The sequence below is a fragment of the Branchiostoma lanceolatum genome, chromosome 2 (assembly GCF_035083965.1).
Source record: "Branchiostoma lanceolatum isolate klBraLanc5 chromosome 2, klBraLanc5.hap2, whole genome shotgun sequence".
NCBI classification, from domain to species: domain Eukaryota; kingdom Metazoa; phylum Chordata; class Leptocardii; order Amphioxiformes; family Branchiostomatidae; genus Branchiostoma; species Branchiostoma lanceolatum.
In genome coordinates, this window is record NC_089723.1 from 34,374,817 (window position 1) to 34,401,438 (window position 26,622).

At 41.5% G+C, this 26,622-nt stretch overlaps 4 protein-coding genes across 6 annotated transcripts in view; all 4 read left to right on the forward strand.

Annotated features, from left to right (window-relative positions):
• LOC136428800 (fibrillin-3-like) overlaps positions 1-26,454 on the forward strand; it is a 31,608-nt gene extending 5,154 nt beyond the window's left edge. Inside the window, exons 7-10 of one of the 2 annotated variants that reach the window (XR_010754660.1) lie at positions 398-577; positions 1,313-1,555; positions 1,969-2,282; positions 24,488-26,454. Coding sequence is in view for 1 of the 2 variants with exons in the window: in XM_066418554.1 (XP_066274651.1) it covers positions 398-577; positions 1,313-1,555; positions 1,969-2,093 (548 nt within the window). In the remaining variant the exon portion in view is untranslated. Of the gene's footprint in view, positions 1-397; positions 578-1,312; positions 1,556-1,968; positions 4,374-24,487 lie in introns of those variants that run through there. The other variant, XM_066418554.1, reaches the window with a different exon arrangement.
• Positions 5,778-7,658, forward strand: LOC136428805 (uncharacterized). The gene is made up of 2 exons (XM_066418561.1): positions 5,778-5,942; positions 6,712-7,658. Exons 1-2 carry the CDS (start codon positions 5,882-5,884, stop codon positions 7,641-7,643), a joined length of 993 nt encoding a protein of 330 aa, XP_066274658.1. The 5' UTR covers positions 5,778-5,881; the 3' UTR covers positions 7,644-7,658.
• Positions 8,721-16,408, forward strand: LOC136428792 (uncharacterized). Its single transcript, XM_066418543.1, has 6 exons — positions 8,721-8,837; positions 10,052-10,177; positions 10,631-10,777; positions 11,435-11,506; positions 13,375-13,509; positions 13,964-16,408. The coding sequence occupies exons 1-6, from the start codon at positions 8,768-8,770 to the stop codon at positions 14,773-14,775; spliced, it is 1,362 nt and encodes a 453-aa protein (XP_066274640.1). The 5' UTR covers positions 8,721-8,767; the 3' UTR covers positions 14,776-16,408.
• LOC136428798 (fibrillin-2-like) lies at positions 16,741-25,457 on the forward strand. Of its 2 annotated transcripts, XM_066418552.1 has the most exons (9): positions 16,742-16,921; positions 17,861-18,007; positions 18,443-18,610; positions 19,106-19,180; positions 19,359-19,484; positions 20,879-21,121; positions 22,572-22,751; positions 23,500-23,742; positions 24,156-25,457. In XM_066418552.1, the coding sequence occupies exons 1-9, from the start codon at positions 16,861-16,863 to the stop codon at positions 24,278-24,280; spliced, it is 1,368 nt and encodes a 455-aa protein (XP_066274649.1). In that variant the 5' UTR covers positions 16,742-16,860; the 3' UTR covers positions 24,281-25,457. The 2 variants fall into 2 exon arrangements, with proteins under 2 accessions (XP_066274650.1, XP_066274649.1); XM_066418553.1 differs by lacking the exon at positions 20,879-21,121 and having other exon boundaries at positions 16,741-16,921.
• Positions 26,455-26,622: the final 168 nt, after the last annotated feature.

Consider the following 26,622-nt stretch of genomic DNA (forward strand, 5'->3'; position numbering starts at 1 on the left):
TTCATTGTGTACATCTCAGTCCAAGCTACCTGCATATCAAATAACATGAACATCTGTCGTTGCTTTCTTCAGTAATTCTCCTTAGAAGATTTTGACAAATACGTCATTGCAGTTCCAGTGACATATTCCAGGGGGCCCAAAATCGTCCTTGACTTTTCTCCTACCAACACCTACCCACATACCAAATAGCATTACAATCCATCTACACGTTCTTCAGTTATGCTGACTTTAAGCATCCGGTGACACAAACATACAGACACGCAAACACACACGCAAACACACTCAAAACAATATCCCCATGAAAAAGTCTTTTTTTTTGTGTGGAGATAACAACCTTAGACGCATAGTCATAGACATGATAGCTTAAATGATTTCCGTATTTTGTTTCCTACTGTAGGACCTAAGAAGTGGCGTGAGGATTTCCAGTGCGGACAGGGCTACCCCGCTGAGGACGGCAGTCCTGCTGAATGCGACCCTGACGGTAACACCCCGTGCTGCTCCCCGGGAAAATGGTGCGGCAACACGGCAGCCCACTGTGACTGTCCAACCTGTGTCGACTACAGGAACATACAGTCAGGTGCACAACTAGAACACAATAAACATAATGGCCTACGCGCTATCATACATATACGTATATTTACTTGTTCTTAAGCTATTTAACGTACGTTTTATAATACGATGCTTCGATACAGACTGTACATTTTAGAGAGTCGATTCAATAATACCATATGAAAAAAATCGTCTGAATTGCAATATTGTATATTTGCTGACGATAACGAAGGTACGTTTCATAACGATATCTTAGTAAAGTGGATTTTGTAGCGTATTACGCAATATAACGATATCTTAGTCCCGAGACGATATCGTAGACGTAAAACGATATCGTTTTAATGTAAAAATACGTTTATCGAAGACGTATTTTCGCTATTTAAAAGCACGTTTTTAAATACGATATTTTGACACGGAAATGATGCCATAGCTGTAGACGAATTAAGTTTATCTAAGGAACATTTTCAGTACGAAGTTTGACACGGAAATGATGCCATGGGCTTAAATAGCATTTCATCACAGATTGACTTTCCCTTAGATAGTGTTTCCTTGTGTGTAACGTAATTGTCCTACCTGTTATGTGTTAATTCTATGAATATAGTTTATTCTGTGCGGTTTTTAACATCTACGTTCATAATTGAGCCCCTTATGGTACCGGTGTGCTCGCAGATTGTATCGGATCAATCAATAAACAAATATGTTACATCAGATTTAGTAGTTCAATTGACGATACGTCAGGTAAAGCTACATTCTTCTCTTTCAGGAACGTGCGGACTACCGTCGTTTCGCCCCGAACCCCGGACTGGTTGTGCTCCAGGAGACGACCTGGCCAACCCCCCTGGTGTTACCCTCCAGGCCTGTGCAGACGCTTGCTGTAACGACTCGAGATGCCTGTCGTTTCAGTACAACGTACACAACCAATGTTATTTGAAAAGCAAACTTTGCTCTGCTGGGGAGAAACACTTTACATTAGCCGGCAACATGTACGATCGGATTGATTTACCAGGTTGGTGCATTTAGTCAAGTCATGGCAGCATTTATCAGAGGGGAACTTAACAGCAGAAGCTGTAGACGAATCAAGTTTATTTAAGGAACTTTTTCAGTACGACATTTTGACACGGAATTGATGCCATTGGCTTAAATACCGAAGCTAATAACATTTCATCACAGATTGACTTTCCCTTAGATAGTGTTTCCTTGTGTGTAACGTAATTGTCCTACGTGTTACATGTTAATTCTATCAATATAGTTTATTCTGTGCGGTTTTTAACATCTAAGTACGTAATCGAGCCCCCTTTAATGCTATGGTACCGGTGTGCTCGCAGATTGTATCGGATCAATCAATAAACAAATATGTTACATCAGCTTTAGTAGTTCAATTGACGATACGTCAGGTAAAGCTACATTCTTCTCTTTCAGGAACCACGGTCCCACCGACCACAACATCCCAGCCCACTACGACCGCGACCGAGACACAGGGCCATCGTGATCAAGTCCGGGGACTCACCCAAGGTGGGCTGGGACATGATCGTGGTCAAGGGTAGCTGTAGCTGTCACGTGATCTCACCCAAGCTCGATCGCGAATAGTGGGAGTTCAGTTAGTAGTGCCCAAAGAGATACCTTATGCAACGGCCATTACTCGGACTCTGATGCAACGTTGACCAAAGAGGACGAAAGAGACTCGGCAACCATAATAGGTTTGGATAGCGTATGGGGAAACAAAGGTACAGGAGGCAGAGAAAAATACACATAACCCTACACAAGACCCTTAAGTCACGGCTCCCGTTATGCGTGTCCCAATAAAACAATGTTAGTTGTTGACTCAATAGATAATAAATAGAAATAAAACCATTCATCAACATTGCCAATGATGGAAGCCCCTTAAAAATGACTAAAATTTAGCAAGATGAAAATTCTGATTTCATTGGTTCTGATAACCCCCTAGTACACCCTCTTAATGCTTGATCTTGAACTTTTGGTCTATGAAACGTTGAAAACCATGCTATATGGAAATATAAAAGTTATGTCCATATCTCCAGTGCAATCAGCAGGTAGGGATGTTTTCCTAATACAACCATGTGAAAATTCATCATTAACAACAAAGATGACCGTTGCCATGGCAACCAACAGTCAACTGTTACAAAATACTTTTCTAAGTGCCAGGCAGATTTCTTGCAGCATAAAAAAGTTAAAGAAAAGTCATTCTTATCTCAATCACCAAGTTGCACATGTTTATTTCACCTTCAATTCTGTAGTTGAAATTCTGCTACAATGGAAAAAATGGCTTAGTCTCTGGGTCACTGTGGCCCGCCCCATTGAGAACCCAAACATCTTTTTTAATATGATATTCATAAAGGTCTAAACTAGAGTTGGCCAAAAATCAACAAATTTGAAGTGCCCTTTAAGGAGGTATTGCTTGCTAAAAACGTCCAAAAAATGGCGTTTTGTCAATTTTGAAATTCTACAAAAACAGGTCATCTTTACACGTTTGTTGCATCTCACTGCCAAAACATTTCGAGCTACGCTTTACATCATTTGTCTTGTAAAGATATGGATAATATAATATATTAGAGGCAGCAACATTTCTGTTCATTTGTGGGAGTAACAGTAGGCCAAAGATGGTCCATTTTGAGCGAGAGAGAGGCCTTCACAAGGCGAAAATCCGCCATTTTGAAAAATGGCCGTTGCCATGGCAACTAATAACCTCCGACCCAAAACTTTCGCATTTTTGTAGGTTCGAGCCAAGACCCTACCACCACACAAAATTTCATTTTTTGAACTTGGCCACTTTTTCCTCATTTTGCTTGGTTTTTACAGACAGCTGCTCTTAAAAATTAACAGCTATCAAATAATTCAGGTCTCTATGTAATCTCTAATGTTCACTTGTGCTGGTATTTCTGCATAGACCTTAAACGTATTAACTTCCATTACGAAATAACGATACTTGAAGTTAAGATGAAAAGTACCCTTACTACAAACAGGTTTAAAACGCTGTCTGTTGTGGAAACAAGTTTTAGCAATCTACAAAGAGCAGGTGGTATCGCTCTGCTGACTTCAACTTCAACTTCAACTTGTACGTGTTTATGTGAGTAGTTCAAATGCACATGGCTGACAGACATGAAGCTGGTTATTTTCACAATTAGTTCACTTAACTTTAATGTGGTGGTAAATATCCATGATAAAAATCATGTTTGTATCGAAAGGAAAACAATACCACAATGTTGCGAGCACTACCAAGGTGGTTAAAAAAAGACCATTTCACACGTAAGATATGTGTAAATCACAGGAGCGAAGCTCCTCCCCCAAGAGCACGATCTGGATAGACATCCTTGCTTATCCCAGACGCGCTCCGCTGGAGCACATCTGGGATATCCCAAACCTGCACTCTTGGCTTGGGACGTGTTTGGGATATCCCAAAACTGCTTCAGAGCGGGTTTTGGATGGGGAGCGGTTTTGGATACAACAATGCCCCCTGACCAGGTTGTTGGAAACCGCAGTCTTGTCTTTGAATGAGAAACCAACTAAATGACTGAAAATGCGTCGAAAAAAGATTTGCAATGATAAAAGGTTGTTGATTTATAATACTTAGCGCAGCATGAGTAACATATTATGAAATATAAGCACAACCTTATTTACAGTGACAGAAATTACCAAAATGAGCTGACACGAACCATGTACAAGATTTCACTCTATTATGTGTTTTGTACCATGTATGTGTTATGATATGTTTATAGATTTATTAGAGCAAACAACCATTGAACCTGACTTTAAGTTAATACTTTTTACAGAATAAATGGCACCAGACTTTGTAAATCTGAAAATTCTGTAGCATTTCAAATGTTAGTGCCTTCATTTCTATTTTGATTGTATAGATACATGTTCATGTATCTCTGTTTTCCTCTCATAATCATGTGAAGATATGATTATTTGAAGTATCCTACCATTCACGGTTCGCCGTACCAAACAGTCGGCCAAGGTTGTACAATTGTACAGTTTAGAAAATATCATAATGAAAGTAAACATACAGCGGGTCGTGCAAACAAGGACCACAGAAAATCAGCGGAGAAGTCGTAGATGTTCAAATACCAGAGAAAGATTAGACGTTGAAAAGGGGTGAGTAGCCGGGTATAAGATTGTCAGCCGTCGGTGTGACGTGGACGTCGTCTACTTACAAGGATGATACTTATGTATATAGAGTCTATTATCCCTATACTCTCTCTCTCAATATACCTAACCTAGTAATGGAGGTAATAAAGTATCAGTATCAGCCTTTTCACACAATCCTGATCCATGTGGTGGGCCGAGGGGCACATTTTGACTTGTCCATTTTCTTATTTCCAGAAGCAAAGCAGAAAGCATGTTAAGGTTAATATGAATTAATGAAAGACCTTTATTGCACGTTTATGCTCTGATGAGCTAAGTGTAGCTCATGGTGACAAGCAAAAGTATAGTTACAGCGATAACAAAAACGTGATATCTAACTAACGCAACATCTAAAGACAAATAAATACCGCTATATAAAGGTTCAATTTCTTCTCGCTTCTTATATGTGAATGTGAAATATATGTGGTGGAACTGCTCAAGCTATCTGTGTGTTTATTGTTCTTTATTGTTGTCCGTCCATCGCCATTTTGTCTTTTCTCCCATTGAATGTACGTGTAAGTGGTACATGTACCCCCGCCTCCATCATTGTCCACAGGAGGCTACAAAAATCATATACGTCTGGAGAAAGAACTGCAACTGCAAGGTATGGAAAGGCCTTTTCTGGAAAAAGTCGTAAACATCAAAATGCTGAATCATGTTCCTTGTCTGAAACAACAGGAAACCTGTGCAGTATGAACTGTCTTATTCTCAGAACTTATGTGTTTACTTCCGTCTCGAAAGTGCGTTCAGTTGCCAACATACGACGTCATACGGGGTTGCCGTTGGGCCTTTGATACCTTTCTAAAGGGACAAACTCAAAATTCACAGCTTTGGTTGGTGTCCAAAATATACGTTCATATCCCAAAAATAGTTACTCAAGCAACTGGATAAAATTTTGAAAGTTGCTTGAGTAACTATTTTTGGCGTATCTTTCTACCTGGATGTCTAACCTTCATCAACTTATACGTTCATATCACTGTCTTTCTCTTAGACCTTGACTAAAACCCTGACAACTCCAAAACTTCGTTTCGGCCAGGGAAAGTTGTTTTGACAGGAAGTTAGCAACATCAAAACATTGGCGCGTTGATTGACGGTTCGCCAGACGGCGTGTTTGGCCACTACATAAACGGCTGTGTCAGCACGCCGTCTGTTGTTCAGAACCATCACTTCGCCAGGCGCACGGCTCAACATGGCTGCTTCTGTGATTCTTCTCGTCTGCTGTTTGTCTCTTCACAGTGTCTTAGACGTTGGTAAGTCATCGTTTGTATAATTTTGTTTCTTGGGAGTAAAAGAGAAAGGTTTGTTTGGCCCGTGTTTGGATTGAATCTGTTAGATGTGATCTTTTATATCTGTCGGAGTGATTTAGATGGAAAGACGGCACCGTGCCACCACGCTACTTTTGCCGTTTTCGCAACACCAAGTATACTTGCGTTTGAAAATTAAACAGCTGTCTCTGTGCTATTTCCTATGTTAGCTGACATTGTTTTTTCCGTGAGATATATGTCTGGATATTGCTGAATAGAACTTAAAAGTGAGGAATTTTCTTTTACGAAATAACAAGACACGATGTTAAGATGAAAAGTAGGCTCCCTAAAACGTTATCTGTTGTGGAAACAAGTTTTTCAGTAGTCTAAAAGAAGCAGGTGGTACTGCTCTACTGAGTTCGACTTCGAGTTGTACGTGCTGTTGGAGGTTGTTCAAATGGACACAGCTGACAGACAAAATGCAGGTTTTGTTCTCACCGATATCTGTGTAACTCTGTGGTAATGTGGTGGTAAATATTCATGACAAAGAAACTCTCACGTTTGGGTGTAAAAAACAGATAACAGAATGTTGCGCTTACCGTAGTACCAAAGAATTACATCAGGTAACGACTAGTATCATGATACATGTATTAAAGAAATCTTCTTGTGCTTTATTGGTATAGTGGAAAACCTTTATACCAAAGCTATTGAGGGGGACTAGTCTCCAGTTTTCTGCTTGGAGAGTGATAGTTTTGCCTTTGTCTTTTCTTTAAAGCGGATGCCGGGATCTCTCCTTCGCGAGGACGTGACCGCAGACTCTCTGCCATCCGTCGGCCAGGGTTTGCCTGGCCTCGCGGCCTCCCTCGATCCAACCCCTTGTGGAAGAGGTTCTGGGAACGTTTCCGTCCCAAGGCAACCACGGTCCCACCGACAACCACGGTCCCACCGACCACAACACCCCTGCCGACTACGACCGCGGCCGAGACCACCACACCGCCCCCGTTACCAGCCCACGACAGTTCGGCGGTTGGTCTTTGCGACACCGAAGAGTTCAGCGACTCGCTCTCGTGTAAACTAGAGCGCGAATATCCAGACATTCAGGACGGTCTTCTCACCAAGTTCGGCGAAAAGTTGTTCTTGGAGCCGAATCGGCAGCCAGCGGGGGCGGACGGCGCGGGGAAGAAGTCGTGCGGCACGAGGAGAATTCCGACTTTACACGACAAGAAAGGGGAAACACTCGGCGTTGATGATGGCCTTCCCGACATAGAGTGCGAAACATTGAGGCCTACATTAGTGAAGCCAGGCTCAGAATTGGTCCCAATTGTCCCCGGCGGCGCCCAGCCTGACCCAGAAACCGCCTTCAACCCGTGCGGATACTCGGCCAACATGGTGTCTCCGATCCACGCGGTGACAGTCAGCGGGGAGACGGTGGAACTGTGGGCGGGGACGCAGAGAGGAGTCTTCTGGCAGCAGAAGTTCCGGGAGGTCAGGTGCACCAGTTCCACCCCCAACCATCAGGGCTGCGAGGGCAAGTGTGTGGAGGAGAACACGTGGCACAAGGCCATCGTGGTCAAGTCCGGGGACCCGCCGAAGGTCGACTGGGACATGATCGTGGTCAAGGGTAGCTGTAGCTGTCACGTGATCTCACCCGAGAGCGACTTTGAATATCTGTATCAGAATCTAAAGAAGTACCTCAGTCTTGATTAACATATTGCCACATATTGTCCACATATTGTGAAGAGAGTGCGCTGTATTTGAAATAAAGTGCCACGCATCGTAAAAAGGTGTCACTGGCTCGATAACATGTGTGCTAAATGTGTGTGGCGTAACAGCTAGCTCATGTTTTTTATTCATTGTCCTTCCATCGACATTTTCTCTCCTGTATGTAACCTAACAAAGGACATTGATGGCCGTGAAGATTTTAAAGTTTGAATTCTGCACAACCCCTGAAGCTGTGCCTTAAACCTTTGACACAGTAGATCTTTACTGCTGCGATTTACTGACTATACAGGTTTTTCCTCTTCTCATTTTGTCTTGGTCATATTTGATATAAACACCAGTAAACTATGAAAGATACTTAGATACTTAGGTATCCTCCTTATACCCCCTCTCAATATACCTAACCTTGTAACTTGACCTTTATACACAATCCCGATCCATGGGAGGAGGGACACATTTCCTCATCTAGTGGACAATCCAGAAAGCAACGTAAGGTTAATGTGTATGTGTGAAGTGTGTGTGCCTTAACTGTGCTATCTCATGATTTCAATCTTTTGTCTTTATTAGAATTTTTCCTCTTGCGTCATTGTCAACATGATTCGAGAAACATGTTACGACAAGAGAAAGACTCAAAGTAGGCAAATGCCCTTCTGGCCATGGCCGTAAACATAAAAATGCTGAATCGTGTTCCTTGTCTGCAACAACAGGAAACCTGTGCAGTATGAACAGACTGATAATGTGCCGTTCTGAGAACATCTGTGTTGACTTGACTTGACTTGACTACTTCCGTGTCGGAAGGGCGTTCTGTGTACAAAATATTATAGAGAGTTGACGTTTGACTATACCTTTATAAAATGATAGACGTATCAAAATTAACTTTCACAGGTTTACGTTGTGTCCAAATTATACGTTTATAGTAGCTACCGCTATCTTAGACCTTGTGTAAAATCCTAACAACTCCAAGGCTTTGGTTCAGCCGGGAAATTTGTCTGCTGTTGCAGGAAGTTAGCGCCATCAAAGCATGTGGTCCATTGATTGGCGGTTCGCCAGATGGCGTGTTTTGCCTCTTCATAATCGGCTGTGTCAGTCGGTGGGTAGGCGAACGGCTCAACATGGCTGCTTCTGCGATTCTTGTAGTCTGCTGTCTGTTTCTTCACAGTGTGTTCGGCGTCCAGACGGTTGGTAAGTCATTGTTTTATCATTTTCTTTCTTGAGAGTAAAAGAGAAGCCTATGTTCGTTTTTGGTTTGGATCTGATTAAGAGAGTGAGGTAGATGAAAAGACGGCATCCGGCACCGTGCTGGTTTTTCTGCATAGAACTTAAACATATTTCCTTCCATTGCGAAATAATAAGACAAGAAATTAAGAAAAACAAGATAGGCTACATCTTCGTGGAAATGCAGGATATTTCCCTCCCACTGATAAAGGAAGCATGAAACGCCGCTGTTGTTTATTCAAGCTATTAATATGTCCGATATGAAGTCCCTACCATTAACCACAAAAAATAGGAAGTTGCCACATAAATTATGTAAATGAGGTCCTCATTAGCATAACACACATTCCTCTGTAAATATGAAGTTTCTGCATAAATTATGCAAATGAAGTCGACATTAGCATAACACACATTCCGTTGTACTCACCTTCCCTAAAGCTATCTACGCCTCTAATATGACACCCGTAGCATTTACCATAAGGGAAATACTATAATTTTCTGCATTAATCGACCTACCACCTACATCTACTTGTTTGTGGGGATTTATGGCAAAAGAAGAAGAACACGACAGCAAAAACAATGTATTGGAAATATAATGATAGGCTAGGCCTTAATACAGACAGCTTTAAAACGCTATCTGTTGCGGAAACAGGATTTAGTCTAAAAAGAGCTTCAACTTGTATGTGCTGTTGAGTAGTTCAAACGCACAAGGCTGGCAGACATGAATCAGGTTTTATTTTCACAGTCAGTTAACTTAACTTTAATGTGGTGGTAAATATTAATTATCAAAGTCATATTTGTATCTAAAGGAAAACAATACCGCAATGTTGCGAGTCCTACCAAGGAGGTTAAAGAGAGACCTGTTCGTCTAAGATTTGAATAAATCACAGGAGCGATATTTGCTCGTAAATACAGGCATGTATCTGCTTTTCCCGTCATCTTGCAGTACTCTTAATCAAACCATGACAGCAAGGTAGGAAACCAAACACTGCTTACTTGTCGTGTGGGCGAAAGTTAAAGTTAAAGTGGATGTATTGTCTGTGGGAATGGTTTTCTATCAGAATGTTAGGCTTAAACAGACATCCTGCAGCGTTTGCTTGGGCAGAGTTGGACTGCTGCACTTGTCTGCTTCTTGCTGTGCATATCCAACACTGATTAATATGTCTATGTTTTCTACTATACAGATATTGATGAATGTCAGACTATCCCAGACTTGTGCCAGAATGGCACCTGTATAAACACCGTGGGCAGCTATCGTTGTAAATGTTCGACTGGCTTCCGGTTCAGCTCAGACTTACTCATATGTGAGGGTAGGATCATTTTGTATCTTATATCTTATTTTATTGTTAGAATTGTAAAATACAAGTGAATATTTGGGAAGTGTTGGAATACTCTTGGGTCCTACAAGAACTGTTATGATGGCTTAAAGCTGACTTGATAACAATGACTGCATTGCTAAGTCAAGAACACTAATGATTGTTAATAAGAAAATAAGACTTTTGGTCTACTGATGTGTTAACTACCTGATCTGCTGTAAGACTAAATGAGATAATGTAGATTCAGAAAGATCGATAATGTCAAAATGAATTGTCTTAAGGTCAGAAGAACTATATTTACCTTTACATTTACCTGCCCTGTACAGGCATGAGGAAGAGTTTCTACTATGCCATGGTGGCATAACTTCCCCGGCAAAATTATTCTCCCTATAGCTAAAGGCAGCGTACTGTTAGTATGGTAGTAATACCTTTACTTTCCCTGTTCAGAGATGAGGGAGAGTTTCTGCTTTACCATGGTGAGGGAAGGACAGTGCCAGAACCCGACCAGCGTTAACCTGACGGAGAGGATTTGCTGCTGCTCGGTGGGGACCGGCTGGGGGGAACCCTGCGTAGCCTGCCCAGTGGAAAGGACTGGTAAATCTCTTACCTAGATGTTAGTATTAGTAGATCAAGAGACGTTCAGAAAAAAAGGATCTGGGATTGATTTACCTATGACACAGTATATCAATAAAAGCATATCATGTACTTGTCCTAACATAAATATGAATTATCAGACTCTCTATATGACAAACAATCTCTACGTGCCAACTGACTGAGCTAAAGAGACATCGCTATTTCATCTCCATATCGTGCATTTTTAAAGATATCTAAAGTTTAAATCTCACCACACGGTACCATTTTTTTGGTCACTTTTTGTTCATTTTCTTAACAAATAAGTTCCTTTTTGTGTAATTTATGTGTTATAGACATAGCATGGCCATTTGCCAACTATCTATAGTCAGCCATGAGCATGGCAAAATGCGATCGTCTGCATGGCCTTGCATGAAGCTCCCCCTGGCGAGGTGCCACTTGTCTGCAGCTCGGAGGAAAAGGAAGGGTGGACAGAATGGAGGACATCTAATATCAGGCACAATGCCAGCAACCGCAAGGCGGTTGCGTGGCAAAAATACACAAGGCTGTAGCTGCCTGCTAAATTAGTACTGCAAGCCTCTTATCTGTATCCTGTACATGTCTTGGCAATTAACCAGAAACTTGTTTGCAGAATGTCGGTGTGTCTGATTCTATTTTCAGATGCATTCAGAGAATTATGTGGTTCAGATGAGAAGGGCATAGTGATGGGTCCTGAACCGGGACTTCCCATTGGTAAGTATTTGCCAAAGGGCTCATTTCCTACTTGCATACTTGCGACATGGGATACAAGTTGGACAAGAGTGGTGCTAACTGTACAGGTTTGGTTTACATTTTCTAGGATGTATGCTGTTGGAGAAGTGTATTAAATGTCTCTTCACATCACTGTTTCATCGAATCAATTTAAGCTGATATTCGTTAATTTTGTTATTTCCTTTATGAGAGATGTAAAGCCCCTATCTGTTGGCGACTAGAACTGGCGATGACTTTGGAAGTTTTCGACATTTTTTTTCTTGCGGTCACACTGACGCGTGACGCAGTTGCGAATGAAGCCCCGCTGAGCGGGCTATTGGAAATCGCAGTGTTTTCACTGAATAAGAAATCAATGCAAAGTGACTAAAATGCATTAAAAAAATATTTGCAATGATAAAGGGACGTACACTTATAATACTTCTAGTGCAACATGAGTAACATATTACAAAATACTAGAGTTCCACGACCCAATACCTTAGCCAACTGAGCTTTTTTGAGTTGCATATAAATGTTTTCCATTTATTATGCAAATAAGGACCATACTTGCATGAATTAAGTCAGTTGATCATCTTGTCTACCCAAACAACATAAGTTGTAAAGTATGAAAGTCTTATCTTAGCAAAGAAGGCTATTGTGGCATTTCCCTCATAAATTAGTTAAATGAGGCCCTCATGTACTTGATTTATGTTCGATAATGTTCACATCTACTTAGCTTCCAAATGCTGCAAGAACGAAATCCCCATCATTTACCATTATGCAGGTATAGTTTTTACCATTAATTATGCAAATTAGGTATTCATTTGCAAAATTGATATCTATCGATATTCCTCTCTTCCTCAGTTACATATGTCACATATTTGAGAGTCCTAAAATGGAATGCATCGGATTTAACTATCCTCATCAAGTATACAAATTAGCTACTGATTTGCACAATTAGCATATGATCTTTTCAGCCATCTCTCAAGCTATCAACATACCAAATATCATGACGATCCGTCAACCCTTTCTTGTTATTTCCTTTCAAAGTTTGAAACAAAATCGGCTCCTGAAGTTCCAAAAGCCTCTGGGGGTCCAAACCAACCAACTTACTCCCCCCCCCCCAAGAGCTATATACCACCCAAACATCATGACCATAGCATATTCAGAACACGGAAGTTCCGCAGTAGTATCCATAGCAAGACACTAGGGTGCCAAAATCTAATTTTGAGGTCTCAAGAAGAGCCACGCACGTACCAAGTATCATGACAATCCATCCAGGCATTCTCGAGTTGTTGTGTTCACACACAGACACACACACACACACACACACGAACGAAAACATTAACCTTCTCGGCGAAGGTAATAAGCATAACCTTAAAAGACTTTTACAATGCCAGAAATGACCAAAACAAACTGACACGAAGCATAAACAAGACTTCAATCTATTATGTGGTTTGTACCATGACTGTGAAATGACATATATGTTTAATTTATAGATTTATTAGAGCAAACAAACCTTGAAACTGACTTATTATTTTTTACAGATTTAATGGCACCTAGACTTTAAAAATCTACAAATTCAATATTGTAGTATTTGAAATGTTAGTGCCTTCACACTTTTAAACTGATATATAGATGCATGTATGTCTGTTTTCCTCTTATAATCATGTAAAGGTATGATTATTTGAAGTATCTTACTATTCACGATTCCCCGCACCACACAGTCGGCCAAGGTTGTACAATTGTGCCTCCTAGTGGCAAAGTCATTTACCGCAATGTATGACTAGATTTCTAGTGACGAACTTTATTCTGTGCTGGACGTCCAGTGACTGGATATCTGTTCTCACTGATTTGTTTGTATCTACATGCAGGGTGTTCGGATAACAACCAGCAATGTAAATATTGGGCCAGCATTGGTGAGTGTGCCGCCAACCCCGACTACATGCTAACGCAATGCCAGCTGAGCTGCAACACATGTGATGGTGGCAATGGAGGCAACAACAGAGGTAGTAACTCACATTTTCAATATCCTATATCGTAATGTAAGGAAGACGTGCTGTGATTTGGGCCCCCTATTAGCTTGCTCTGGAACTGCAGGGGCGGTGTTGTCAAAATCTTTCAAGGAGAATAACTAAAGAAAGGAACGACGGATTGCCATCATATTTAGTATGCAGGCAGCTTAGACAGAGATCTACACGATAAAGTGCAAGTTATGCAAATTTGAACTTAACTGGTAAATGATTGGAGTGTTAACATTGGAACCTGTGTTATTCAGTTTAAGGTGTACATGGCCAAGCATACATTATGCGAAAGTCATTTGCATAATCAAAATATTTCATGGAGATCTGAGGTCCCCGAACTCTTGTTGATATAGTTTAAACCTTTATTCCAAAGCTATTGAACGGGGTTAGTCTCCAGTCCTCTCCTTATAGAGTGACAGTTCTGTCTTTGTCTTTTCAGGGGTCTCTCCTTCGCGAGATTGGCAAGGGTTTGCCTGGCCTTGCGGCCTCCCTCGATCCAGCCCCTTGCGGAAGAGGTTCTGGGAACGATTAGGTCCCAAAGCAACCACGGTCCCACCGACCACAACACCCCTGCTGACTACGACAGCGACCGAGACCACCACACCGTTACCAGCCCACGACAGTGCGGCGGTTGGTCTTTGTGACACCAAAGAGTTCAGTGACTCGCTCTCGTGTAAGCTGGAGCGCGAATACCCAGACATTCAGGACGGTCTTCTCACCAAGTTCGGCGAAAAGTTGTTCCTGGAGCCCAATCGGCAGCCGGCGGGGGCGGACGGCGCGGGGAAGAAGTCGTGCGGCACGAGGAGAATTCCGACTTTACACGACAAGAAAGGGGAAACACTCGGCGTTGATGTTGGACTTCCCGACGTAGAGTGTGAAAGATTGACGCCTACATTACTGAAGCCAGACTCTGGAGCTGAAAGAGAAGAACGTCAACATCATAGCTGGGTCCCAGAAACCGCCTTCAACCCGTGCGGGTACTCCGCCAACATGGTGTCCCCGATCCACGCCGTCACAGTCAGCGGAGAGACGGTGGAACTGTGGGCGGGGACACAGAGAGGAGTCTTCCGGCAGCAGAAGTTCCGGGAGGTCAAGTGCACCAGCTACTACCCGAACCACCAGGGCTGCGTGGGGAGGTGCGTGGAAGAGAACACGTGGCACAAGGCCATCGTGGTCAAGTCCGGGGACCCGCCCGAGGTGGGCTGGGACATGATCGTGGTCAAGGGTAGCTGTAGCTGTCACGTGATCTAACCCGGAAGCGATGGTGCATATTGGGGCTTCTAATACCGAATATAATTTCATCAGGTTGGTAGATAGAACATAGGATATAGGAAATTCTTTTTTTCACAACCAGTAACTCTCACCTGCTGACGTTTCGGTGTCTGTCAGACATTTTCCTCAGAGACAGAAAAAAAAGAGTAAGAAGCAAGAGGAAAAGTCTAGAGGTATGGTGACTATTCCATACATCAAAGGTGTCACAGAGTCTTTGGAAAGAGTGTTCAGAAAACACAACATTGCCACTGCAGTAAGACCCATAACAACACTGAGGAGCCTGCTAACACCCTACAAGTTAGAGGGCCCAGCCAAAACAGAAAGTGTGTACAAGATTCCATGTAAGAGCTGTGAGGAAGTGTACATTGATAGATCTTTATTGACACAACAAAAGCACAGCGACTTTCGTAAGGCCTACGAAATACATACATACAAAGTTTAACGAATAGGTGCATACAAATGAGTTTGATTACACACAATCATATGGGATAGAGCAACATGTCAAAATATCACATGCCATAGGTGAAACAGGAAGGACCTTTGGGACAAGACTAGAGGAACACAAAAAGGAAGCTGACAACATCCATGCATGTAAAGTACACAAGATCCCAGAAAAGACATGCACAAAAAGAAGAGAAGAAGTCTGCAGGCACAGACCACATGGTTAGACACAACTGCGTCATAGACTGGGAGGGGCCAAGGTAATAGACAGAGCTAGAGAGGACAATAGGCGTATCCGGTGGATCAAGGAAGCCGTCTGGATAAGATAGTCGACACCAGTGATGAACCGGGACGGGGGGGATACAAGCTTAGCCACGTTTGGGACAGTGTTCTCACCGCAAAAGCGCCACCTACCTCGGCTACTTATAGCGGTGAGAAGCAGTACTCCAGTCAGAAGCTCTGAGGAAGGTGTCTGACAGGCACCGAAACGTCAGCAGGTGAGAATTACTGGTTGTGAAAAAAACTCCTATATCGGGTGTCCTGGTAGTTGTGTCCAAAGAGGTACCCTATGAAATGGCCAATACTCTGATGCAACGTTGACCAAAGAGGACGAAAGAGACTCGGCAGTCATAATACTAGTACTAGTAGGCTTGATTTGGATAGCGTATACGCATTACGTTCTGCCGACGTGCTGGTGAAACAAATGTACAGGAGGCAGAGTTGGCTTGCGAAGAGACCGAGGAGATACCTTAAACAATAAAGCCACACAACAATGCGTCGCTATGGAGTACGGTGAGTTAATAGGAGTCTGATAAGACCCGGGTCGAGAAGGGCCTCGGTCTTAATTAACAGTGCCACATATTGTGCGGAAAGTGCGCCGTATTATAATTTGTAGAAAAAGTGTCACGGACTCGATGTCATGTGTATTAAATGTATGTGGTGTAACTGCTAGCTTATGGTTTTCATTTATTGTCCTTCCATTGAAATTTTCTCTCATGTAAGTAACCCCCGACCCGTCATTGTCAACAGGAGTCGAGAAAATACAATGACAAGAGAAAAACCATCTGACACTGTAATTGCAAAGTAGGCCATCTAGAAAAGCAGTAAAAATAAAGATGCTGAATCATGTGCCCTGTCTGAAACAATTTGAAACATGTGCTGTATAAACAGACTTATCCTGATTTATTTCCAGAACTTCTGTGTTTACTTGACTTGACTACATTACGTTCTGTGTACCAAGTCTAATATCACAGAGGATTGACGTTGTGCTGTACCTTTATCAAATGAAAGACGTATCAAAGTTAACTTTCACGGCTTTACGTGGTGTCCAAACTATACGTTTATAGCAGCTACCACTATCTTAGACCTTGAGTAAAATCCTGACAACTGCAAGACTTTGTTCCAGCCAGGGGAAGTTGTTCCCTGTTTTGTCAGGAAGTTACCTCATCTCACCTCGCCTCACCTATCCCTTGACCTCTTAAATGTCAGGAAGTTGGCGCCATCAAAACATTGGCGCGTTGATTGACGGTTCGCCAGACGGCGTGTTTGGCCTCTACATAAACGGCTGTGTCAGCACGCCGTCTGTTGTTCAGAACCATCACTTCGCTAGGCGCACGGCTCAACATGGCTGCTTCTGTGATTCTTCTCGTCTGCTTTCTGTCTCTTCACAGTGTCTTCGACGTTGGTAAGTCATCGGTTGTATCATTTTGTTTCTTGGGAGTAAAAGAGACGTTTATTTGGACGTATGCCCGTGTTTGGATAAGACGTTTAAAGAGAGCGAGGTAGATGGAAAGACGGCACCGTGCCATCGAGTTCATTTTGCTTTCGCAATTTCAAGTATACTTGCGTTTAAACATTAAACAGCCGTCGTCAAATCATTTAGGTCTCTGTACAATTTTCAATTTTAGCTGATGCTGGTATTTGTGCATGGAACTTACGTATTTCCTTCCATTACGAAATAACAATACTTGAAGTTAAGATGAAAAGTAGGCTTAATACAAACAGCTTTAAAACGCTGTCTGTTGTCCAAAACAAATTTAAGCAATCTACAAAGAGCAGGTGGTATCGCTCTGCTGACTTCAACTTCAACTTGTACGTGTTTATGTGAGTAGTTCAAATGCACATGGCTGACAGACATGAAGCAGGTTTCATTTTCACAATTAGTTAACTTAACTTACATGTGGTGGAAAATATTCATTACAAAAATCATGTTTGTATCGAAAGGAAAACAATACGACAATGTTGCGAGCTCTACCAAGGTGGTTGAAGAGAGACCTTTTCACACTTAAAAGATATGTATAAATCATAGGCGCGATAGGAATGGAGATAAATCTCACCGGAACAGCACAGTGCAGACTCTGGTTTGGCATTCCAAATGCAATCATGGGACACTTACTAGGCAGCTAGATTCAAATCTTAGAACTAGCATTTAAATAATTTGTCCTTCTTAATGTGTAGCTCCGTCTTAGACAGCGTTATATTTGTAACTGTATTTAATGATGATACCATGGCAATATGTTGAGCTTGATTGTTACAATTCTATTGATACCAAGACCAATGGCGGGGATAGTCTCCACTCCTCTGCTTGGAGACTGACAATTTCGTCCTTTGTTTTTGGTTAAAGGGGTTGCAGGGATCTCTCCTCAGCGAGACAGTGACCGCGGACTGGGGTTTCCCTGGCCTCGTGGCATCCCTCGGTCCAACCCCATGTGGAAGAGGTTCTGGAACCATTTCTCGAGGGAAAAGATAGCCGCCCTCCGTGTTTCTATAGGTGAGGGAACAAGGCTTCTCCTCCTTTACATTTGGGCCTGCATGTGTAAGGAGCGACACCTATAGCTGCAGTGCACAGTGAACCAGTCAGAATTGGACTGAAGAAGGTGACAGACGGTCACCGAAACGTCGGTTGAATAAAACCTTGTTACTTGGTTATGTACAAAGAAATATTTTTATTCATTTACCTTCTGTGTGGTGTGTTCAGGACACGTTAGGTCCAGACATAACTGTTTCGTCAAATCAATTTGAGCGAGCATTCGGTAATGTTATAATTTTCCTAATGAGAGATGTAAGGGCACACTTCTCCCGTGAGAACATTCACAATTTAGCTCTCTTTACTATGTGATTTGTAGGCAGTCTTCATTCTTGCTACCTTTTTTGTTGTTGCAATCATTCCAATATAAAGATTCTGATATCCCTTGCCCATTGCTAGACCCCAGGAAAGGGCCTTGCTTCCTTTATGATTACTATGATTACGAGGAGCGAGGAAAGTACAGGTGTGCTCTGGGCTTGAAGTGGGACATGTCCCGGGCGGCCTGCTGCTGCAGACACGGACAATCCTGGGGAGACCCGTGCAAGCCCTGCCCTCCCGTCAACTCAAGTAAGTCCATAAATTCCCAAGGACTCTTAGAGGTAATGCGTTTAGAACAGCGTAGTTAGTCTGGTAGAGACCAGGCGCTTTCAAGGGTACCTTTCCAACAAGTCTGGTAAACTATGCTTCGGTGGATCAAAACTTGAAGACATCGACGCCTCAAGGAGAATGGTAAGAAATTATGACAATGTTTTATGTTGCCCTCATGTAACAAATATTTGCATGCGGGCTATCACTCCATTAGACAGCGATGGACTTTAGTCAGATTGCATATTGTATGGCCGACAAGCTAAGAAATATATATATATATAGTGTGGGATAACTGTAACTGTTCTCCTTGTGTTTGTGCTCACCAGTCTTCAAGCGTACCAGATTAGATTGAAGATAAGGTGTAATAGGTTGCCATGTCCCTAAGCAAAGAACTGCTCTAGATCTATGGCGAATGTAATGAAATGTTATAGACTGTGTCTCATGCACATGTATGTCATTGTGTTTCCTTTGCAGCTGAATACAATACACTGTGTCCTGGTGGCCCTGGCCCTCACTTTAAAACCAATGACCTCTCTTACGGTGTGTCAGGTAAGGTTTTGAAAACTGCTTTTCATCATTTTTATCATCAACCTTGAACAGGTTGAAAATTTATTAGGATGAATTCAATATTCAATGTCTCATGGCTAATCTATATGCTGTTATCTATTGCTATATCTGTTATTTCATAAATGTCGCCAGTGTGATCTGTATATCTTTAAATCTACAGGTTACGATCAGTGTATGTTGTCGGAGGGCTTGTGCCAGGGTGGCACGTGCGTCAACACGTTTTTCAGCTACACCTGTGACTGTCCACCTGGCTTTACGTTGGACATATACTCCCGCACCTGCAATGGTTATGTCATGTCTTATTTCATTTTGATTAGTATACTATTAAGTCTCATACAGTTGTTCACTGTTACATTTTAGTTGATAGCTGTATATATACACTTTACGAGTATGGATGTTTTACAATACAAGATATTGAAGTGTGCGGATAATGATTTGGTTGTCAGTGACCGTTTCTATTTGATTGTTAGAATTTTACGAACAAGTGAATATTTGTGTGAAGTGTCAGAATACTCTTGGACCCTACAACTGCCACTGTTATGATGGCTTCAAGATAACTGATAACAATGACTACATTGGTAAGTCAACAACACAAAAACTACTGGTTGATTATAAGAATGTAAGACATTTCGTCTACTGAATTGTAGACCACCTGATCTGCTGTAAGATAAAATGAGATAAAAAGTCGATTCAGAAAGATTCATTATGTCTTTTCTAATAAGTGATTGTCTTAACGTCACATAAACAATTATCTGTCAAAATAGTCAACCTGACTGATAACAATGACTGCATTGGTAAATCAAAAACACAAAAACTAATGCTTGTTAATGCTTATCACATGGCAACATATGTACGATCGGATTTATCTGCTAGGTTGGTGCATTTAGTCCATTGATTGCAGCATTTATTAGAGGGGAACTTAACAGCAGAAGCTGTAGACGAATTAAGTTTATCTAAGGTACCTTTTTCAGTACGAAGTTTGACACGGAAATGATGCCATGGGCTTAAATAACATTTCATCACAGATTGACTTTCCCTTAGATAGTGTTTGCTTGTGTGTAACGTAATTGTCCTACCTGTTATATGTTAATTCTATGAATATAGTTTATTCTGTGCGGTTTTTAACACCTAAGTACGTAATTGAGCCCCCTTTAATGCTATGGTACCGTTGTGCTCGCAGATTGTATCGGATCAATCAATAAACAAATATGTTACATCAGATTAAGTAATTCAATTGACGATACGCCAGGTAAAGCTACAAACTGAACATTTACCTTCTCATATTTCAGTCGCATTGTACTTATCTGGAACACTTTACCTGTAACAATCCGCCAACACATGTACTCAAACCTCAGCATTCTATCAATCAAGAAATTACTAGCTACTTATTATATATCACAGGTAAACTCCATATATTCAAATGACAACATATGCACCTGGTCTTCTATCTGTAGATGTAATAACTGCCTGGCAACCTAAAATCATACCTCTTGTTTTTCTCTTCTTAATGTTTTTGCATTGTATTGTATTGTATTGTATTGTAGTTTTATTGTATATTTGTTGAGGAGCCGGCCCTGTAGAGAAACCAGGTTTCTGTTGCCGGCTCCTCACAGATTTGTTTTTAATCTGGAAAGCCGAATAAATAAAAATAAAATAAAATAAAAAGTTCTTCTCTTTCAGGAACGTGCGGACTACCGTCGTTTCGCCCCGAACCCCGGACTGGTTGTGCTCCAGGAGACGACCTGGCCAACCCCCCTGGTGTTACCCTCCAGGCCTGTGCAGACGCTTGCTGTAACGACTCGAGATGCCTGTCGTTTCAGTACAACGTACACAACCAATGTTATTTGAAAAGCAAACTTTGCTCTGCTGGGGAGAAACACTTTACATTAGCCGGCAACATGTACGATCGGATTGATTTACCAGGTTGGTGCATTTAGTCAAGTCATGGCAGCATTTATTAGAGGGGAACTTAACAGCAGAAGCTGTAGACGAATTAAGTTTATTTAAGGAACCTTTTCAGTACGATTTTGATACGGAAATGATGCCATGGTATGGCATCATTTCCGTGTCAAAATATTGTATTGAACCCTCATACACCCGAACCCTTTTTTTGCGACTAAAATGACTAAACGGGGTCAAAAATGACCCCAAAATGTTTTGTTCAGTAAAATCTCCCTTTTAACCTTTCTCGCCGATTGTTATCCGTAAATTGCTTCATCAATGTAAAAGGAATGTTTTGGTTTGTTTAGGTATGAATAATTCCAGTTCATTATGATAATTTATGCAAAAAGATCAGAAGGACCACGTTTTGAACTATTCCTATTTAGACTGGTAGAGGATTATTGAGGCCCAAGCCAAATTTTATGTTGCATAACTGCTTAACGGCTTACGACAGAGCCACCAAAGTTGGTGAATTTTCATAAAATGTCCTTAACAAAAAATTCAAATTAATAAAGTAAGTTCATCGTTTTTCGTGTTGCCATGGCAACGGGTTTTTGACAGGCATATCTTACAAAATCTACTACTTTCAGTTCAAACAATGACGTGTCGAGGAATTGTTGGCACACCACATTTATTTTCTTACATTGTTATCATTTATATGTAATCCAATGTAACTTTCATAATTCAACATTAATATTTTATGCTGATTTCATGACGTCATCGGTCAAAATCCAAGATGGCGGATAGAATCACATAAAAACGTCATAATGACACACAATTTATTATGATGATATTAATTCACATGTGCATCATCCTCTGAAAATTTGGTGGTGATACAACAAGTAGTTTAGAAGTTACAGAGGGCAGGTCTCAAAAACAGTACATGTTTTTCCTGTGGTCAAAAATTACCCCAGTGGAATCACTCCAGACTTTCCTCTATAATGTCAACAGTATTGTGCCAATCTCCCTAGAAACGTAGAAGTGGTTAGAATAGATGTCTACTGACAAAGTCACGGAAGGAAGTTTTTTCCACGCAAAAATTTTCAATTGGCACATCAAAATCCACGCCTGGGGTCAAAAATGACCCCGTTCGGGTGTATGAGGGTTACGATATACGTATTTTTACATTAAAACGATACCGTTTTACGTCTTCGATATCGTCTCGGGACTAAGATATCGTTATATTGCGTTATACGCTACAAAATCCACTTAACTAAGATATCGTTATAAAACGTACCTTACATTATCGTCAGCAGGTATACAATATTGCAATCCAGACGATTTTTTTTCATATGGTATCATTGAATTGACTCTCTAAAATGTACAGTCTGCATATATATATATCGTATTATAAAACGTACGTTAAATAGCGTAAAGATAAGTAGATATTCGTATAGCTTAAATGATTTCCGTATTTTGTTTCCTACTGTAGGACCTAAGAAGTGGCGTGAGGATTTCCAGTGCGGACAGGGCTACCCCGCTGAGGACGGCAGTCCTGCTGAATGCGACCCTGACGGTATCACCCCTTGCTGCTCCCCAGGAAAATGGTGCGGCAACACGGCAGCCCACTGTGACTGTCCAACCTGTGTCGACTACAGGAACATACAGTCAGGTACACAACTAGAACACAATAAACATAATGGCCTACGCGCTATCATACATATACGTATATTTACTTGTTCTTAAGCTATTTAACGTACGTTTTATAATGCGATGCTTCGATACAGACTGTGCATTTTAGAGAGTCGATTCAATGATACCATATGAAAAAAATCGTCTGAATTGCAATATTGTATACCTGATGACGATAATGTAATGTCCGTTTCATAACGATATCTTAGTAAAGTGGATTTTGTAGCGTATAACGCAAAATAACGATATCTTAGTCCCGAGACGATATCGTAGACGTAAAACGATATCGTTTTAATGTAAAAATACGTTTATCGTAGACGTATTTTCGCTATTTAAAAGCACGTTTTTAAATACGATATTTTGACACGGAAATGATGCCATAGCTGTAGACGAATTAAGTTTATCTAAGGAACCTTTTTCAGTACGAAGTTTGACACGGAAATGATGCCATGGGCTTAAATACCGAAGCTGATAACATTTCATCACAGATTGACTTTCCCTTAGATAGTGTTTCCTTGTGTGTAACGTAATTGTCCTACCTGTTATATGTTAATTCTATTAATATAGTTTATTCTGTCCGGTTTTAACATCTAAGTTCGTAATTGAGCCCCCTATGGTACCGGTGTGCTCGCAGATTGTATCGGATCAATCAATAAACAAATATGTTACATCAGATTTAGTAGTTCAATTGACGATACGTCAGGTAAAGCTACATTCTTCTCTTTCAGGAACGTGCGGACTACCATCGTTTCGCCCCGAACCCCGGACTGGTTGTGCTCCAGGAGACGACCTGGCCAACCCCCCTGGTGTTACCCTCCAGGCCTGTGCAGACGCTTGCTGTAACGACTCGAGATGCCTGTCGTTTCAGTACAACGTACACAACCAATGTTATTTGAAAAGCAAACTTTGCTCTGTTGGGGAGAAACACTTTACACTAGCCGGCAACATGTACGATCGGATGGATTTACCAGGTTGGTGCATTTAATCAAGTCATGGCAGCATTTATTAGAGGGGAACTTAACAGCAGAAGCTGTAGACGAATTAAGTTTATTTAAGGAACCATTTCAGTACGACATTTTGACACGGAATTGATGCCATGGGCTTAAATACCGAAGCTAATAACATTTCATCACAGATTGACTTTACCTTAGATAGTGTTTCCTTGTGTGTAACGTAATTGTCCTACCTGTTACATGTTAATTCTATCAATATAGTTTATTCTGTCCGGTTTTTAACATCTAAGTACGTAATCGAGCCCCCTTTAATGCTATGGTACCGGTGTCCTCGCAGATTGTATCGGATCAATCAATAAACAAATATGTTACATCAGATTTAGTAGTTCAATTGACGATACATCAGGTAAAGCTACATTCTTCTCTTTCAGGAACCACGGTCCCACCGACCACAACATCCCAGCCCACTACGACCACGACCGAGACACAAGGTCATCGTGGTCAAGACCGGGGACCCACCCAAGGTTGGCTCGGACATGATCTTGGTCAAGGCTAGCTGTAGCTGTCACGTGATCTCACCCAAGCTCGATCGCGAATAGTGGGAGTTCAGTTAGTTGTGCCCAAAGAGATACCTTATGCAACGGCCATTACTTGGACTGTGGTGCAACGTTGTCCAAAGAGGACGAAAGAGACTCGGCAACCATAATAGGTTTGGATAGCGTATGGGGAAACAAAGGTACAGGAGGCAGAGTTAAATCGTGAGGAGACCGAGGAGATCACTTAACAATATAGCCGGTCACGCGAGAATACGTTACCGTGGTGAGTCGATAGGAGTTTGAGAAGAGCAGAGTCGAGAAGGGCCTCGGTCTTGATTAACAGTGCCACATATTGTGAAGAAAGTGCACCGTATTTAAAACTAGAGTTCCACGAACACATTATCTTCGCCAAATAATCAAGGCTTATTATGGATAGTGATTAAGGCTTTAATATCACCACCTGCAAATTTGATCATACACCATACTGTTTGGAAGATATGAGGGGGGGGGCAGTCTAGATAGGGTTAAAAATCATTTGGTGGTACAGGACTGCCACATGAGGTCACATCCCCCGTGAATGAGAACACTGACAGTCATCTTCGACTTCGAAGGACTACCAAGGGTACAGGACTAACTATGTGTCTAGTGTGCAGATATATGTTAAAACTGGTCATAAAAACATAAGAGTATGTTGATATTACATGGGCCACAAAGGTTTGATATTGCAGTGCCGTAAGTTGAAAGTGATGATGAAATGATACAGTCAATATATGTGAATAGAATAAATCTTTATTACATATCATACAAATTTTGAAAGACATAGTAAATATGACTTTTCCTTACCTAGCAGTGGTGCAGTTTTGGAGCAGTGTACTCTCCAAACAGGACAGTGGGTCCGGCAGGTTTTTGACGTGTTTTTTGGTGTTTTTGTCGGACTTTCTATTTTGTCCCCTTTTTGTTATGTCGCCAACGTGCTTTGGACAAAAATGCCTAAACTAAACACGTGAAAAACCAGCCGGACCCACACCTCTGCTTGGAGAGTAGTGCTGTGCTCCATTTGTTTATATGACCTACTTTTGCCAGGCCATCTGTTTATATGACCTGTTTACGAAGACACTGTCACATGTTTGAGAGTCCCAATATGAAATGCAGCGGATTTACTAACTTTCCTCACTAATTATGACAATTAGCTCCAGATTTGTATAATCATTCGTTGATTATGTAAAGCACTATCTGAGCTATCTACATACCAAACATCACGGCGATCTGTCGACCCCTTCTAAAGTTATTCATGTCCGAAGGTCAAAACAAAAACACCCACTGCATTTCCAAACAAGCCGCTAGGGGGCCCAAATTTACACAACTTACTCCCTTTGGCATGAACTATCTACCACAAATCATGACCATATTACTTGCAGAAAATATGCCCTCAAATTTTGAAGCTCGGCTGAGTACCTTAGGTACCCCCTAGAAGGCCCATTATCGAACTTGATCTTCCTTTCTGTAAACACTACCCACCCACTAAATATCATGCAGAACCATCGACAGCTTCTCGAGTACCCGCTGCAGTACCGACGGAAAATGCCAGGGGAACCATTTTTGAACTTGACCTCCGTTCTCACAACCGCTATTCACCTTTAAAAAAATCATGAAGATCCATCAACGTTTCCGTCACTTTTTTTGCCTACATACGAACACACAAAAATGCAAAGTCCGCTGCAGTACTGTTGGAAAATGCCAGGTAAACCATTTTCGAACTTGACCTTCCTTTGCACAACCACTACACACCTACCGAAAATCATGAAGATCCATCAAAGATTTCTCAAGTTATGCTCTTGACATACCTACAGACCCACCCCTCAGCTGGCGTAAACGAAAACATAATCTTCTCGGCGAAGATAATAAAGTGCCACCCATTGTAAAAAAAGTGTCTCGATAACATGTGTGTTAAATGTATGTGGTGTAATTGCTAGCCCTTGTTTTTCATTTATTGTCCTTCCAATTGCGATTTTTCCCCGCCCCGTCATTGTCAACAGGAGTCGAGATAAAATGCAATAAAAGACCATCTGACACTGCAATTGCAAAGTAGGCAAAGGCCCATCTAGAAAATCCGTAAACATTAAAATGCTGAATCATGTGACTTGTCCACAACAACAGGAAACACGTGCAGTATAAACAGACTTATCCTGCTTTATTCTGAGAACTTCTGTGTTTACTTGACTTGACTACTTTCATTACGTTCTGTGTACCAAGTATAAGATCACAGAGGGTTAACGTTGGGCTGTACCTTTATTTAATGATAGACGTATCAAAGTTCACTTTCACGGGTTTACGTGGTGTCCAAAATATACGTTCATAGCAG

What these genes read in the sequence shown, in the direction of transcription:
- LOC136428805 (XM_066418561.1), top strand. Translation starts at nt 5,882, where the DNA reads ATGGCTGCTTCTGTGATTCTTCTCGTCTGCTGTTTGTCTCTTCACAGT. An exon ending in TCACAGTGTCTTAGACGTTG is followed by an intron (nt 5,943 to 6,711) that starts GTAAGTCATCGT and finishes TTTTCTTTAAAG; the next exon opens with CGGATGCCGGGATCTCTCCT.
- LOC136428792 (XM_066418543.1), top strand. Translation starts at nt 8,768, where the DNA reads ATGGCTGCTTCTGCGATTCTTGTAGTCTGCTGTCTGTTTCTTCACAGT. An exon ending in CTGCCCAGTGGAAAGGACTG is followed by an intron (nt 10,778 to 11,434) that starts GTAAATCTCTTA and finishes TTCTATTTTCAG; the next exon opens with ATGCATTCAGAGAATTATGT. An exon ending in CAATGGAGGCAACAACAGAG is followed by an intron (nt 13,510 to 13,963) that starts GTAGTAACTCAC and finishes TTGTCTTTTCAG; the next exon opens with GGGTCTCTCCTTCGCGAGAT.
- LOC136428798 (XM_066418552.1), top strand. Translation starts at nt 16,861, where the DNA reads ATGGCTGCTTCTGTGATTCTTCTCGTCTGCTTTCTGTCTCTTCACAGT. An exon ending in ATACTCCCGCACCTGCAATG is followed by an intron (nt 19,485 to 20,878) that starts GTTATGTCATGT and finishes CTTCTCTTTCAG; the next exon opens with GAACGTGCGGACTACCGTCG. An exon ending in CGATCGGATGGATTTACCAG is followed by an intron (nt 23,743 to 24,155) that starts GTTGGTGCATTT and finishes CTTCTCTTTCAG; the next exon opens with GAACCACGGTCCCACCGACC.